Source organism: Pelobates fuscus, chromosome 5, assembly GCF_036172605.1.
Source record: "Pelobates fuscus isolate aPelFus1 chromosome 5, aPelFus1.pri, whole genome shotgun sequence".
NCBI classification, from domain to species: Eukaryota; Metazoa; Chordata; class Amphibia; order Anura; family Pelobatidae; genus Pelobates; species Pelobates fuscus.
Window position 1 is genome coordinate 312,733,604 of NC_086321.1, and position 15,159 is coordinate 312,748,762.

The following is a 15,159-nucleotide window of genomic DNA, read 5'->3' on the forward strand; positions in this document are numbered from 1 at the left end:
TGTACAAAGTATTGAAGAATCACCTATTGTCCAGCTATATCCTACATGTGGGGAGTTTCAAATACCACTGTATGCTGTTTTACCTAGAGCTGGGCATAGCTCTACTGATTGTGAGTTGGCATTTTTCTCTTCTGTGTTGTCCGTGACATTATCCTTTATGGTTGTGCACTATTTTTGTCTAATTTTGTTTTTCATATCAACCACTGAGGACCTCATCAAGAACCAAAGAAGACCTACCCAAGACCCCCTTGTGTATTTTCAGAGACTTGTCCTTTTACTACCTCCCATCCACCTAGCGCACCCTGTATTTTTGTTGTTTCCAGTATATACAGATGCGTCTGCTACTGTGTAATAATATATGTATTTATACCAGATGTTTGATATAGTACTTGCTATGTGAATTGTTGTATGTCTTATTGAATGGTAGGGGTCAGTGAACATGGTGTTGCAAAATGCAAGTGCACTGGAGATCTGCCGAGTGCCCTATAGGTGGCAGTTAGTTGGATACTGATTGGTATGTGAAATGTTGTTTGTCTATTGACCTATAGGTGTCAGTGTTTTGGTGTTTGTAAAACCCCATGAAAATTGTCAATGTACTTGACAGACCTGTAGGTGGCAGTGTTGATAGAGCCACTGTTGGTCTTGATGTGAAATGTAAATTATTGTGACTTAAACCTGAAGTTGAGCTTGTGCTGGAATTTAATTTATGGTTTATGGTTATGTTTAAAACAATCTTATGTGTAATTTATATTGGCTGGTAAATTGTATATGACATGTGAAGACAATTTTGCTGTTGACGAGTAGGGGTCAGAAATGCTGATTGTATGGTAAAAATACCCTTTAACCCCTTAAGGACCAAACTTCTGGAATAAAAGGGAATCATGACATATCACACATGTTATGTGTCCTTAACCCCTTAAGGACCAAACCTCTGGAATAAAAGGGAATCATGACATGTCACAGCGCTACGGAATCTGATGGTGCTATATAAATAATAAAATAATAATAATAATAGCAATTTACACCAGCAATGGGCACTGTGATCGGCTAAAAGCAGACAGCTGACACACTCAGCCAATCATAGCTATGCATTGTTGCGCAGGCTAATGCTTATTCATCAGTCCAAGCACAACAAAGGTGATGGACTGTTGGGGACTCCAATTAAAAATGTTTTTAACACTGAATGGAAGGGCAGCACCAGGGAACTTCAGACATTATAACCATGTCAAATAGATGAAGCAGTTACAGTGCCTACTTTATTGCACCACTTTAATTGAAGAAATAGTAATGTTTTAACTACTTTTGTAAAGCGTTTACCTACTCAGTGCCCCTCAAAACCAATGTGTCCATATCCAATGACAATAATTGATCAGTTATTGTATTGTCAGAAACTGTTTCCAATTATTTTGATTCGCTTACAGGGAAGCCAATGAGAACTGAACCTCTTTATATGTGACTGAAGTCTTCTACTTTTATATACTATTAAAAAAAAAACAGATATTGGTGTCCTACGTTATGTACCAAAGGGGAAAACACTGCTCTCTGGAGCAGTTTTATATCCTGAACGTCAAACAAATTATTTTGTAACCAAGTCACATCTGGTACGTGTAAGCATACTTATTTCATACCAAGTACCACTGTTTGTAGAACAATGGGTCTGTGGGTAACACAATAATCTGCCTTTTATCTCTTCTCTTTAGCGTCTGCTGCTCAAACCAAGGAACCTGAAACGAGACAAAAGGTTATTAATTCAATGAAATTAAAACAACTTCAATAACTCAAATAAAGATGAGGAAACATTTTAATCATTTCCTGTTCTGTGGTCAATATTCAGTGGACCAAACTGTCTCAGGTTAGGTGGTTAATTGAATGCTAGTATGGGGGCTCACAACATATTTTTTTTGAGTGTGGGGTCTTCTGAGTTTAACGGCTGTACATCATTATGTACTCCTTCTAGAGTTGGGTTGTAGTTAACTACCAGCGGGATTTTAGTTTTGTCTTCCTTTTCTTTGCCCACAGCAAATTGACCCCAGAACAGTAGTTCATATAGAATAGCACTGTACAATGCAACAAATCACTCTGCAAACTGTGCCAACCAATATGTGGCAATAACACAGCCAGGCATAATAACAAAACATACAACATTAAGAGATCATATTCGTGCCCATCTGCAATTGTAGTGGACTTAATGTAGAGGCTAGCTTTCCGACAATACCAAAACATTATACAAACACACACAAAAAAATAAGTTGTTATTTTTGCAGTGCACATTAGAACAAAGAAGCGTGCAGAGACATTGCATAAGAGTTTATGTGACCATAAAAATTTAGATTGGAGCAGTGTCAAGATCACTGTTTATAATAAATGGAAGAAAAAAAAAACATCAGGAGCACAATTCTATCAGAAAGACTGAGGGAGAAACAAACATGCTAGAATATAGAACTGTAGATAGTTACTTTCAAGAAGTAATACCACCGGTACTAATATAGATACTCAATTAAGGCATTATAACAGAGTTATTAACCCCTTACTGACCAGACCGTTTTTCAATTTTCTTACCGTTAAAGACCAGGGCTGTTTTTTCCTCTTACTCATTTACTGTACTCACACATGTTATACACAGATTTCTCGCCATTAAATGGTCTTTCTAAAGACACCATTATTTTCATCATATCATATAATTTACTATAAAAACAATTATAAAATATGTAGAGAAAAAAAACACACTTTTTCTATCTTTGACCCCCAAAATCTGTTATGCATCTACAACTGCCAAAAACACCAGTGCTAAATAGTTTCTAAGTTTTGTCCTGAGTTTAGAAATACCCAATGTTAACATGTTCTTAGCTTTTTTTGTTGTTGCAAGTTTTAGGGCAATAAGTACAAGTAGCACTTTGCTATTTCCAAACCTTTTTTTTCCCAAATATTAACAAAAGTTAATCTCACTGATATCTGTCAGGAATCCCTGAATAACCCTTCCCATGTATATATTTTTTAAAAGAAGTTAACTTAAGGTATTATACTTGGGGTATTTAGACTCTTTTCATGCAACCATTTTACCACCAATCTTTGCCAAATGTAAAAAAATGTTGGTGATTTGTTTGACACACATAGCAATTTAAGAATACATGTAGAGCTAGTGAAAACCTGGATGGTACAGCAATATAATACCTTCCTGTGAGACACATGGTAGGGAGAGGAGACAGAATAAATAGGATATGCAGATAAAGTGCAATACAGAGAATAAGACAAATAAAATGCAATGAGCAAAATATAAAATTCAATAGATAAACCAAATCTCCCACTATAACTGGTAAGATGTGTGAAGTCCCCACCCAATGTTAAAGAAATATGGATAAAATAGCAAAGAACGACGCTATTGAAGCAACCAGGAATAGGAGATAGGTTTAGAAAGAAAAAAAGGTGAATATCCACTAAATGTCTGTATGTTCAAAGTGCAATAGTGATTTAACAAATCATAAAAATCACTGAATACTAAGAAAAAAGGATTGGCAGTAGTTAGCCACAGCATTAAAATGCCCAAAGAGCTCCACTCTGAGGTAGTATGTGAGAGTCAATTAATGGTTGCCTCTGTGTTAGATCAATGTATCAGCTTGATAAAGTTATAGCGAAGTAACCCCTATTATGGTGAAAAGTCTGGGGACTTCCTAAATCAATGTTGGGGTGTAAAATCAAAATCAAAACCTCTAGGCCTATATAACAGCCTATTACATGTATTTGAAACCTAAGATAGCATAGCCTTGGAGATCTTGCGTGCTGTATATAGGACCACTCAGCAAAAAGCATAGGGATTCTAGAGTCCAGCATTTCGTGGAGGGGATTCATGACGCCAGCATTGACAAACCACAGGAGCAGCACTTCAGATCCACCATGATGTCCACATTCAGCTTAGCAGTGCGGTAACCATTCCACAGCGCGGATAGTTCTTGCAGCGTTTGCCTCTTTCAGAGCACTGTGCAGGGACACTGTGGCAGGGTACAGTGAATGGTAGGTTGCAGGCATACATTCGCTTTGACCTCCGCAGCCCTCTCTTCACCGCTGGTAAGCGGAGGTTATGCGCCAGCCTTGTCGGATGCCTGAACCTATAAACACACATCTTAAAGTCCTATATATTTTTTTTCAATACTCCCGCTTTACCTATATTTGAGATATATCTATCTATCTCTATATATATATATATATATATATATATATATATATATATATATATATATATATATATATATATATATATACACACACACACACACACACATACACACATACACACATACATATATGCAGCTGTATATTTGTATGTCCTGCTCTGCTGTTTGTTTGTTTTTAATTAGCTTATTGACTCCTCTATTTATTTATTATTTGTTCTGTCTATTCTCAACCAATCTGTACTTTTCACTCTCAGGCATGTCTTCTGCTATGTATTACAGCCAGGTAATCATCCGCCCCCCCCCCCCCCCCCCCTTCTCTAACAACCATCAGTTGTTTTAAGTGTTTTGTTTAACGCTATCATTATTGCTTCAGACCTGAGGAATAGATGAAAACTCTTTTAAGTATTTTGTTAGTGCAATAAAAAAGGTATCATTGCATCTCTATCCAACGTGAGCCTCGCACCCATTCTACCGTCTCATGCTGGTCTCGGTGTAAACTTTATGCCTTCAATATATCTCTAAAGGAAAGTGCACTCAGAGGACTTTGTAGTTCTCTGTGAAGAAATATCCCAGTGATATCTAGAGAAACTTACAAAATCTCGTGAAACACCGGTATTAAACCAAATAAGTCACAAAATATAATACTCTTGAAAGAAAAAGAAAAAACGGACATCCCAGCAAATTCACCACAGGTTCAGACCGTGCAATGCTCAGACAAATTGTAAAACACCCAAGAGTTACATCAGACTCTACAGGCCTTAGTTAGCATGTTAAAGACTAAAGTACATGACAGTACAATTATAAAAAGACAGAACAAGTATGGTTTGTTTTCCAGGAGAAAGCCTCTTTTCTGTAAAAAAGAACATGGCAGCACAGCCTTGGTTGGCAAAGTTGCATCTAAACAAACCACAAGACTTTTGGAACAATGTCCATTGGACAGATGAGACCAAAGTGGAGATGTTAGGCCATAATGCACAATGCCACATTTGGCCAAAGTCAAACACAGCATATCAGCACAAACACCTCATATTAACTGTCAAGTGGAGAGGTGATAATTTGGGCTTCTTTTTTTAAAATCACAGGACATGGGAACACCGCAGTCATTGACTCGACAATGAACTCCTCTGTAGATTAAAGTATTCTAGAGTCAAATGTGAGGCCATCTGTCTGACAGCACGAGCTTTGCCAAAATGATCCCAAGCACACCACCAACAATGATCCCAAGCACACCACCAAAATACAACAGAATGGCAAAAAATAAAATAAAAGGTGTTGCTATGGCCCAGTCAAAGTTCAGACCTCAACCTGATTGAAATGCTGTGGCAGGACCTTAATAGAGCTGTGCATGAATACATGTCAGCAAACCTTAACCCCTTAAGGACCAAACTTCTGGAATAAAATGGAATCATGACATGTCAGACATGTCATGTGTCCTTAAGGGGTTAATGAACTGAAGCAATGTCGTAAAGAAGAGTGGGCCAAAATTCCTAATAAAGTCATGCAAAACAATTACTTCAAGTTATTGATGCTAAAGGTAGTTCTACAATTAAGGATTTAATCCATCATTTGAATGAATGGAAGGATCTATTTATCTCCTGGATGGGAAAGCTGAATATAATCAAATCTTATACACTACCGAAGTGGTTATTCAATTTTAGAATGATACCACTAAAAGTTATAATTCTTAAAAACAAAGAATGGCATAATATAGAGCAAGAATTAAGTCATGTTGATAACAGAGTTAATTTTGTGCTACAGACAGACAGAATTAAAGAATATTCCGAAAGAATGTAAATCAATAATAGTAAAACAAATGATCAAGGAATGGATTCTATTTAGAAGGAAAAATCAAATACAGGATAAATGTATCTTATGTCCACCACACGGTCACCCTCACCTCCCTCACACAGTCGCTCCTGCCTATGTGCATCTGTGTTTCTTTTTGTGTCAGTGCGTGTGTGTATTTGTGTCAGTGTGTGTATGTCTGTGTGTCAGTGTGTATCTGTGTCAGTGTGTGTATTTGTGTGTGTATATTTTCATGTGTGTTAGTGTGTGTATGTGTTTCAGTGTATACACTACACACAAATGCACACCTGCATTCATACTACATACAAAAACATGCTTACATTCCAACACACTTTGTTTACATGTATATTTTTATATACACAATATACACACACACTGCATCCACTGCACACGCACTGCAGTCAAATGTAAAACACCCCCCTGTATTAAAACAATAAAATTATATACAAACACCCATTCATTCAAACGCCACCACTACACACAAAGCACACCTGTATTAAAAATCCATCACTACATACAAACACCCCGGCATTCAGACACAAACACTACACACAAGTACATCATTACATTCCAATGGCAACAATACATACAAATTCACCCACACATATACTACATACAAAAACATGCTTACATTCAAACGTTTACACACTGCTCGCAAATACAATCCTGCAACAGTGGGCAAATGGTAGATCTCCTGCTGGCATAGCATTGTTGGAGTTCTCTGACAGATGGGGATCTACCACTGGGATACTCAACATGAGATGCCTGGATGAAAGAGGGGGGCACAGTGCTTCTGATAATACCCGAGTCTGTGAGTAACCAGTTGTATGCCTCTAAAACTGATTGTCATGATGTGCCAAGTTTCTGCCTCTAAACTGCCATGACATGACAAAATGATGCCTCTAAACTGCCATGACATGACAAAATGATGTCTCTAAAACTACCATGATAGCCCAGAATTATGCCTCTAAAACTGCCATGACATGCAAAAGTATACCTCTAAAACAGCCATATCCCACAATCATGCCTTTAAATCTGCCATGATGTGCCTAGTTTATATATCTAAAGTGGACTGCCATAGTGTGACAATTTTATCCATCTAAAGCAGATTGCCATGGTTTGCCAACTGTATGCATCTAAAGCGGATATGATGTGCCAATTGTATGCATCTAAAAACGGATTGCAATGGTGTGCCAATTGTATGCATCTAAAGCGGATTGCCATAGTGTGCCAATTGTATGAATCTAAGGCAGATTGCAATGGTGTGCCAATTGTATGCATCTAAAGCGGATTGCCCAGGTGTGCCAATTGTATGCATCTAAAACGAATTGCTATGATGTGCCAATTTTATGCATCTAAAACAGATTGCTAAGATGTGCCTAGTTTACGCATCAAAAGCAGATTGCCACGGTGTGCCAATTTTATGCTTCTAAAACGGATTGCCATGATATGCCTAGTTTATGCATCTAAACCTGCCATGATGCACCAAGTTTTTTCATTTTTCAAATATGCATTAAAAGTGAGTGGGTCTGAAACAATTTCCGTTTTCAAAAGTGTGTCTTGGCCCATAAAAGTTTGGGAAGACCTGGTCTAGGGTATTTGGTGTGATTACATATCTAACTGAGACAATAATACCAGCACAGCCCGAGATAGCTTCATGTGATCTTAATTTAGATAACTTGTCTTTTTATAATAAATCTTTGGTGACTCAGATATTTCTGGCTACTAAACTGATAATCGCGAGACAATGGAAAAGCGAACAAACAAACACACCCCTGTATTAAAACACTAAATTATATACAAACACCAGTTCATTCAAACACCACCACTACACACAAGTACACAACTACATTCCAATAGCAACGGTACATACAAACTTAGCCACACATATACTTCATACAAAAATATGTTTACATTCAAACATTTAAACATGGTTAACAAATGCAACCCTGCAAATGTGGGCAAATGGTAGAACCCTAGCTGGCATAGCATTGTTGGAGTTCTCTGACAGATGGGGATCTACCACTGGAATACTCAACATGAGATGCCTGAATGAAAGAGGGGGACACAGTGCTTCTGATTCTGGCTGAGTCTGTGAATAACCAGTTGTATGACTCTAAAACCGATTGCATGATGTGCCAAGTTTCTGTCTAAACTGCCATGACATGCCAAAATTGTGCCGCTAAAACTACCATATCATTCCAGAATTATGCCTCTAAAACTGCCATGATATACTAAAATGATGCCTTTAAATCTGCCATGATGTGCCAAGTTTATACATCTAAAGCGGATTGCCATGGTGTGCCAATTGTATGCCTCTAAAACTGATTGCCCTGGGGTGCCAATTATATGCATCGAAAGCTGACATGATGTGCCAATTGTATGCATCTAAAACAGATTGACATGGTGTGCCAATTTTAGGCATCTAAAACTGATTGCTATGATGTGCCTAGTTTATGCATCTAAGCAGAAAAGTAAAGGAAGTCCCTTAGTGGAACCAGTAGTGTGTTAAGGGAACTTGAAGGGCTAACCCTACAAAATTGCAAAATAATAGACTGAGATGGACTGAGACTGCCTACATACCTATAGAGACACAGAAAAGTCCCTATAGGTATGTAAGAAGAATATAATAGTACAATTTATTAAAGTATAATAAAAGGAAACATAAGTAACACATACACAAGATAACAACATATAATCCCTTAGGGGGAGCTATTGAGCTCTGCAATCCTAATAGGGTAATAATGGTAGCAGGGTATAGCAGGCTGCTGTGTAATAATAAAAAGGTAGCCAGCAAATGGAGACCTATGATATATATAAGCCTCGCTCACTGGTATATTGAGGAAAAGGGTGGGTAAATGTATCCCAAAGAGTGAGGCAATCCTAAATATAAAATAAGCACAATTGACTAGTGGATAGTTGTAACAAAGGTATTAGACAATGTTTCCACTTACTGTGTTAGATGTTAGAGAAGCCATCACAAAGGAAATAACAGACATAGTTGAGCCTACGTGAACGCACTAGAGATAAGTAAATCAACTACAAGGTTGATATCTAGAGTAAGAACTAGAACTAGATAAAGGCTAATATAGACAACCAATCTCCCTTATGGTGCGGTCTCATAGAAATAATCTCAAGTGACCAAGCTACTTACTAATGTAGTCTAGATATAGATAGACTTCAAAATTGCTAACTACAGAAGCTTGTTGAATGAAAGCGATAGTTCTTGAGCCTGTCGACATATAGACTCCCCCTGCTAGTAACGTTGTTAGATCCTGACACTATTGGTCTAGCTGTAAGATTACAGATAGTGAAAAAAGTGATAAGTGCTCTCTATCCAATAAAGCAGCTATTCACCAACAAGGAGTTCCTTTTACCTTGTGAACAATAGAACAAAACAAGCAAGTAAATTAGGTGGACAGCGCTAAGAATTATTATAATAAAATCATACATACACAGGTAGCAGCAGATTTCGCAATTGTGTGTCTTACTCTTAAAAAAAGGGAAATAAAAGTACAATGATAGTGCAGTATGTTATGAATAATATGGTTATAAAGATATATTCCAAAGGGGCACTCACGTTTTCCAGAGCTTATAAAGCTCTATTTTAGGAGCCTGGACGGAACAATCCCCGTCTAAGGATTTCTTTTTGCTGGTATCAGATTCCCAAGGTAGTGCGATTCATCATATGAAAAAAATAAGGATGTATACCAATAGTACAGTACGTATGTAAAAGTAGGATAAGTAAATAATATTTGGCCTACTTACATATGCTAGAGCAATGACCTGCTCTAGTGTATGGAGCTTTAGGTGGAACAATCCCCACCTAGGGATATATGTAGATCAGGAACAGCAGAGTGATGGTGAGAGTATAAGGAGCTCAAGAATGACTGGGTATTAAAACAGAATCTTTATTAATAAACAGAATAAATAAAACTATTTAAAAGTGAACTATATAGTAAAAAGAAGTATAAATAAAACCAGTCCTTTGTAGGCAATCCTTAAGCCTACAAAGGACTGGTTTTATTTATACTTCTTTTTACTATATAGTTCACTTTTAAATAGTTTTATTTATTCTGTTTATTAATAAAGATTCTGTTTTAATACCCAGTCATTCTTGAGCTCCTTATACTCTCACCATCACTCTGCTGTTCCTGATCTACATATATCCCTAGGTGGGGATTGTTCCACCTAAAGCTCCATACACTAGAGCAGGTCATTGCTCTAGCAAATGTAAGTAGGCCAAATATTATTTACTTATCCTACTTTTACATACGTACTGTACTATTGGTATACATCCTTATTTTTTTCATATGATGAATCGCACTACCTTGGGAATCTGATACCAGCAAAAAGAAATCCTTAGACGGGGATTGTTCCGTCCAGGCTCCTAAAATAGAGCTTTATAAGCTCTGGAAAACGTGAGTGCCCCTTTGGAATATATCTTTATAACCATATTATTCATAACATACTGCACTATCATTGTACTTTTATTTCCCTTTTTTTAAGAGTAAGACACACAATTGCGAAATCTGCTGCTACCTGTGTATGTATGATTTTATTATAATAATTCTTAGCGCTGTCCACCTAATTTACTTGCTAGCTGTAAGATTAGTATGTTGTTTGTGGATCTTGGGGAGACAGTAGAAGGTGGATATTGTAAGATTTTTCACATAGATACTTACATATTTGTCTTTGGTAATGACCCCCTTGATCATAGGCTTTATCCAAAAGGGACTTCTACTCAGTTTGGAGTTTATACGAAGGGTCTATGGTAAACAAATTGTATGTTTGACTATCATGAAGTATCTCTGCAGTCTGGACGTAGTGTTGCCTATTCATAATGACAATATTGCCGCCCTTATCGGCTGGCTTTATGATGACGTCCTCATTGTCACGCAGGTCACAAGATGTAACAGCTTAGTAGAGTATTCCCCCTTTGTTTTCTTTTTTTGTCTCATTAGATATATCAGTATCCTAGAGATTAAAGGTTGATCAGATAAGGACAATACTCCTCTGATCTTTATCCCTATTTGGAAAATATTTTATCTAGAAAGCAATTAGCTCTCAGTTTTATAAGAATTTATGTTTAGTGGTGCTTGTCATTCACATTTATTTACACTAGGTGATAATTTACTATTTGGGTGTTTCAATATATTTTGTTTCATTCTACAGTAACTAATAAACGTTTTACCACACACTTTTTTTAAGGACTCCTGATAAAAAGGGACAAACTACTGTACCCTGCTAAAAACTCCTGCCTTGGTTCGCTTAAGTATTGATTTAAATTAAGGGGTTAACCCCCACACAGAAGTTTATACATCTACTTGCAAAACGTTTGAGAATAGGGAGAATGTTCATCTTTATGGAGTGAATTTCTGCCCATCCAGAATATAGGTTTGTCTGCCCAGTTCTCCATGTCAGAGATCAATGTGTTTATCATGGGTGTGTAGTTCAATTGATGCAGTTGAGTGGGATCAGCCGGGAGGTTGGTACCGAGGTACTTAATAGAGGTGTATGAAGTTTAAATAGGATAGGAACCTTCGATTTGTGCTATGTCCGCCGCCAACAGCGTTATGGGGAGAGCACTGGATTTACTCATGTTTACTTTGTAGCCTGAGATGGCCCCGAAAGAGGTGAGGAGGGTGTAACATATTCCCTCCTTACCTTACGGTATTTGCGCCCAGCGGCCATACAAGTGACTCTTGCAACATGTTAATGGACGCCGGCCGCTGCAGATCCACGCTAAATTATACCCCCATGTCCGCTCACGTTAATGACGTCAGCGTGCACGTGACTTCACGCTGGAGATGTGCGCGTTTTGGGGTCAACGTCCGTTTTCGCCCAGACAAATAAAGCACTTATTTAAGCACAAATTTACTTTTCCTTATTGCCCTGTCGTGGTTTCCCTAGTGGTATTTGACTTTGGCTTCGTTTGACTTCCCTGTATTCTGGTCTCCCTGACTTCTGGCTTTCCTTTATAGTTGTGTCCCATTCTATACTCCCGACCTCAGCTAGTATCCTGACTATTCTTTGGTGCATTAAGTCCGGCCATTCTAAGGCCCGGTAATACGTTACCTTTTAGTCCTAGGTGTGACACAATTCTACGTGCTGGATCAATTAGTAATCCTGACAGAAGGGGAATTAAGGCCTGCATGGACGCTACCGGGTTGGTTATCTGCATATGTTGATACCAGGAACTGTTGGTTCCCTTGTATAGGGGGATGTTCACGGATCACCTGGAGTAGGGGTTCGAGTGTCAAGATGAACAACAAGGGGGACAGCGGGTCGTGCGGGGGCATCTGCAATGTTAACTTGCGCGGTAACATTGGTGTACAAGGCTTGTATTGCCATAATGAAGGGAGGTGGGAATCCCAGAGGGCTTAGAAGTTCAAACATATAGGGCCATTTTACGTGATCGAAAGCTTTTTCAGCGTTGAGGAATAGTACTAATGAAGGGGTTTGTGATGATGCTAGCTTCCAGATGACGCCTATCTTGCAGCGAGTGTTTTTGAAAAGCTGCCTTCTCGGTATGAATCTTACTTGGTCAGCGTGGATTAAGGGAGTCAGAAAGGGATTTAATCTCTCTGCAAGTATTTTGGCCAGGATTTTGCTATAGTGTTTGATTAGGGAGATAGGGCGATACGCCTCCAGCATAGTGATATCCTTGTCTGGTTTAGGAATTAGGACTATGTTGGCCATGGTCATATCTCTATCAGACAAGTCTCCAGCAATTATTTTGTGGAACAGGGATTCTAGGTGCGGGATTAGTCAATCACTGAGTATTTTGTAGTAGCCTCCCTCGAATCCATAATGGCCCGGGGCTTTTCCCCCCTTTAGTGCAGAGATGGTCAGATTGATCTCTTCTTTGGCTTTTGTGTAGAGCTTGGGAAGTGTAAAATTAGAAAGAAAGTAGTTTATCTTTAGGAGTTGAGTGTCATCTGAGGTATTGTGGGTCGGGGAGTGGTTATATAGGGTCTTATAGAAGGCAGTGAAGACTTGGGCTATATTGTCTGGGGACGTTCGTAATGTACAGTCTGGCGCTTTGATGGACGTAATGTAAGGATGTCTGAGCCTCTGCCTCAGGGTGTGTGCAAGCATTGTGTCCATTTTGTTGGATTTCTCATACAGTAAGGAGCAGGCCATATCGTCTATCAGGAGTTTCCAGATGGAGTGTCGCAATGCCTGGAGCAGTGTTAGGATTTGGTGGGTCAGAGTGGTTTTGTGCCTTTGTTCTGTTTTCCGTAATAAGTCTCGGAGATTAGTAAACTTAAGGATGTTTTGCTCCTTTTTGTGGGTTGCTATCTTAATAAGGGTGCCCCTTATCACTGCTTTATGTGCGGCCCAGACAGTGGCTATGGGGATATCAGGTGCCAGGTACTCCTGGAAATATGTGGAGAATTGGTGACGAATGGTTTTAACCACGGTTGGTTCCTTTAGTTTCCATGTCCACGGGAAGAACGTGTGTAATCAGCTAAGGTATATGGCGACGTCTGCACGATCGGACCATGACAATCTAGCCTATTTCGGTCTATGTGACCTTTGAAAAACCCACGTGATTGGTGAGAAAGATCGATACCTGAAAAGGTGTCATGGGGAGAAGAGTACAATGTAAAATCTAGGCCGTCTGGGTGTTGAGCCCTCCTTGCATCTAGGAGCCCTGTTCTCCGAATAAAGCAGTGCAGTAGTTAGTTTATCCTGCCTGCCCAGGCAAGTGATCGTGTGATACCCTGACAAATGCTTCTGTTGGCAGCAGTGATTGGCGCCGCTTTGAAGTCTACCCCCAGTAATATGACGCCCGATGATAGGGATTAGACCATTTCAGCAATCTGGTCCCAGAAGTCCGGAGAAGGGGTGTTGGGTGCATATACATTGATGAGGTGGATAGTGTGCGAATGGATCCAGCCCATAAACAGGACATACCGGCACTCAGGGTCAAAAATAAGGTGGGATATAAGTAGTGGGCATATTTTGTGGATCATAATAGCTACTCCGCTACATTTTCGGTAGGCCCTAGCTTCTATGGCGACGGTATAGTTATGATCCCGAATGGAGACCTGGGTAGATTTTGGGGGGTGTCTCCTGAATGAATGCAATGTCTGGGTTCAGGCGTTTGAGTTCCCTCAGAGGGTGCGTCATTTACGCGGGGCATTTAGGCCTTTGGTATTAAGAGATGAGATCTTCAGAGCCATGGTTGGGGAGTATTATGTCCAGTATTGGTATAAGATATAAGGGGTGAGCATGGGTTAAGGCATGTATCCACAAGTTGGTGAGCACTTTCCACCACCACTCCGATACCTTGTTGGGAAAAAGATTAAGAGGAGAGGTCCTGGGGAGTGACCGACCAGAGGCAAGGGAGGTAGAAGAGGAAAAGAGAGTAGATGAAAGGGGAGTGAAAGAACAGTAGAGAGAGAAAAATTAACAATGCACACCATTGCAGAGTGAGTCTGGACATTGCCAGACTGTGGGAGGGGTGCATGAGCCTCGATTTCCGTGGGAGAAATCTCCAGAAGAAAAGAGAGAGTCGTGGACCAGTACACCAGGAGATTCCTACTAAGTCATAGAATAGGTACAGAGACAAAACATTATATGAACATTATAACCGTTTGTTATTTTGCCCCAAAACTGGGGCTAACTATATTTTTTTGGACCTTTAACCCAGGTCCATGGTGTGGGGGGAGAGGAGACAGGGGATAAAAATAGTTTTAAGTAGAAGGGCAAGTGTGTGGGTCTCCAAGTCAAAGCAAAAATATTAGAATATTTGAAGTAGGAAATCAATTAATAAGGAACAAATCTACAACTCCTAAATATGTGATTTATTAATTAGTTTTTTTGTAGTTTATTGAAGTAATAGTTTTCTGTATGACTATCAGTCTCTCACATCGTTGTGGAGGAATTTTGTCTCACTTTTCTTTACAATGTTGCTTCATCGAGATGTGCTGGCATTTGTTTAACCCCTTAAGGACCAAACTTCTGGAATAAAAGGGAATCATGACATGTCACACATGTCATGGGTCCTTAAGGGGTTAACTGAGACCTGTAAAGTCTGAGTTGTAACTCTTGTTTTTTTAGCAATTTCTCTGAGCATTGCACGGACTGACCTTGTGGGAAATTTGCTGGGACGTCCACTTCTGGGAAGGTTGGCAAGAGTCTTGAATGTTTTCCACTTTTCAATAATAATTCT

At 39.1% G+C, this 15,159-nt stretch overlaps 1 protein-coding gene across 1 annotated transcript in view; it reads right to left on the bottom strand.

Annotated features, from left to right (window-relative positions):
- PCSK4 (proprotein convertase subtilisin/kexin type 4) overlaps window positions 1-15,159 on the bottom strand; it is a 244,198-nt gene that overhangs the window by 180,963 nt on the left and 48,076 nt on the right. The window contains exon 3 of the mRNA XM_063456574.1: window positions 1,629-1,724. Coding sequence (XP_063312644.1) covers window positions 1,629-1,724 — 96 coding nt within the window. The remainder of the gene's footprint in view (window positions 1-1,628; window positions 1,725-15,159) is intronic.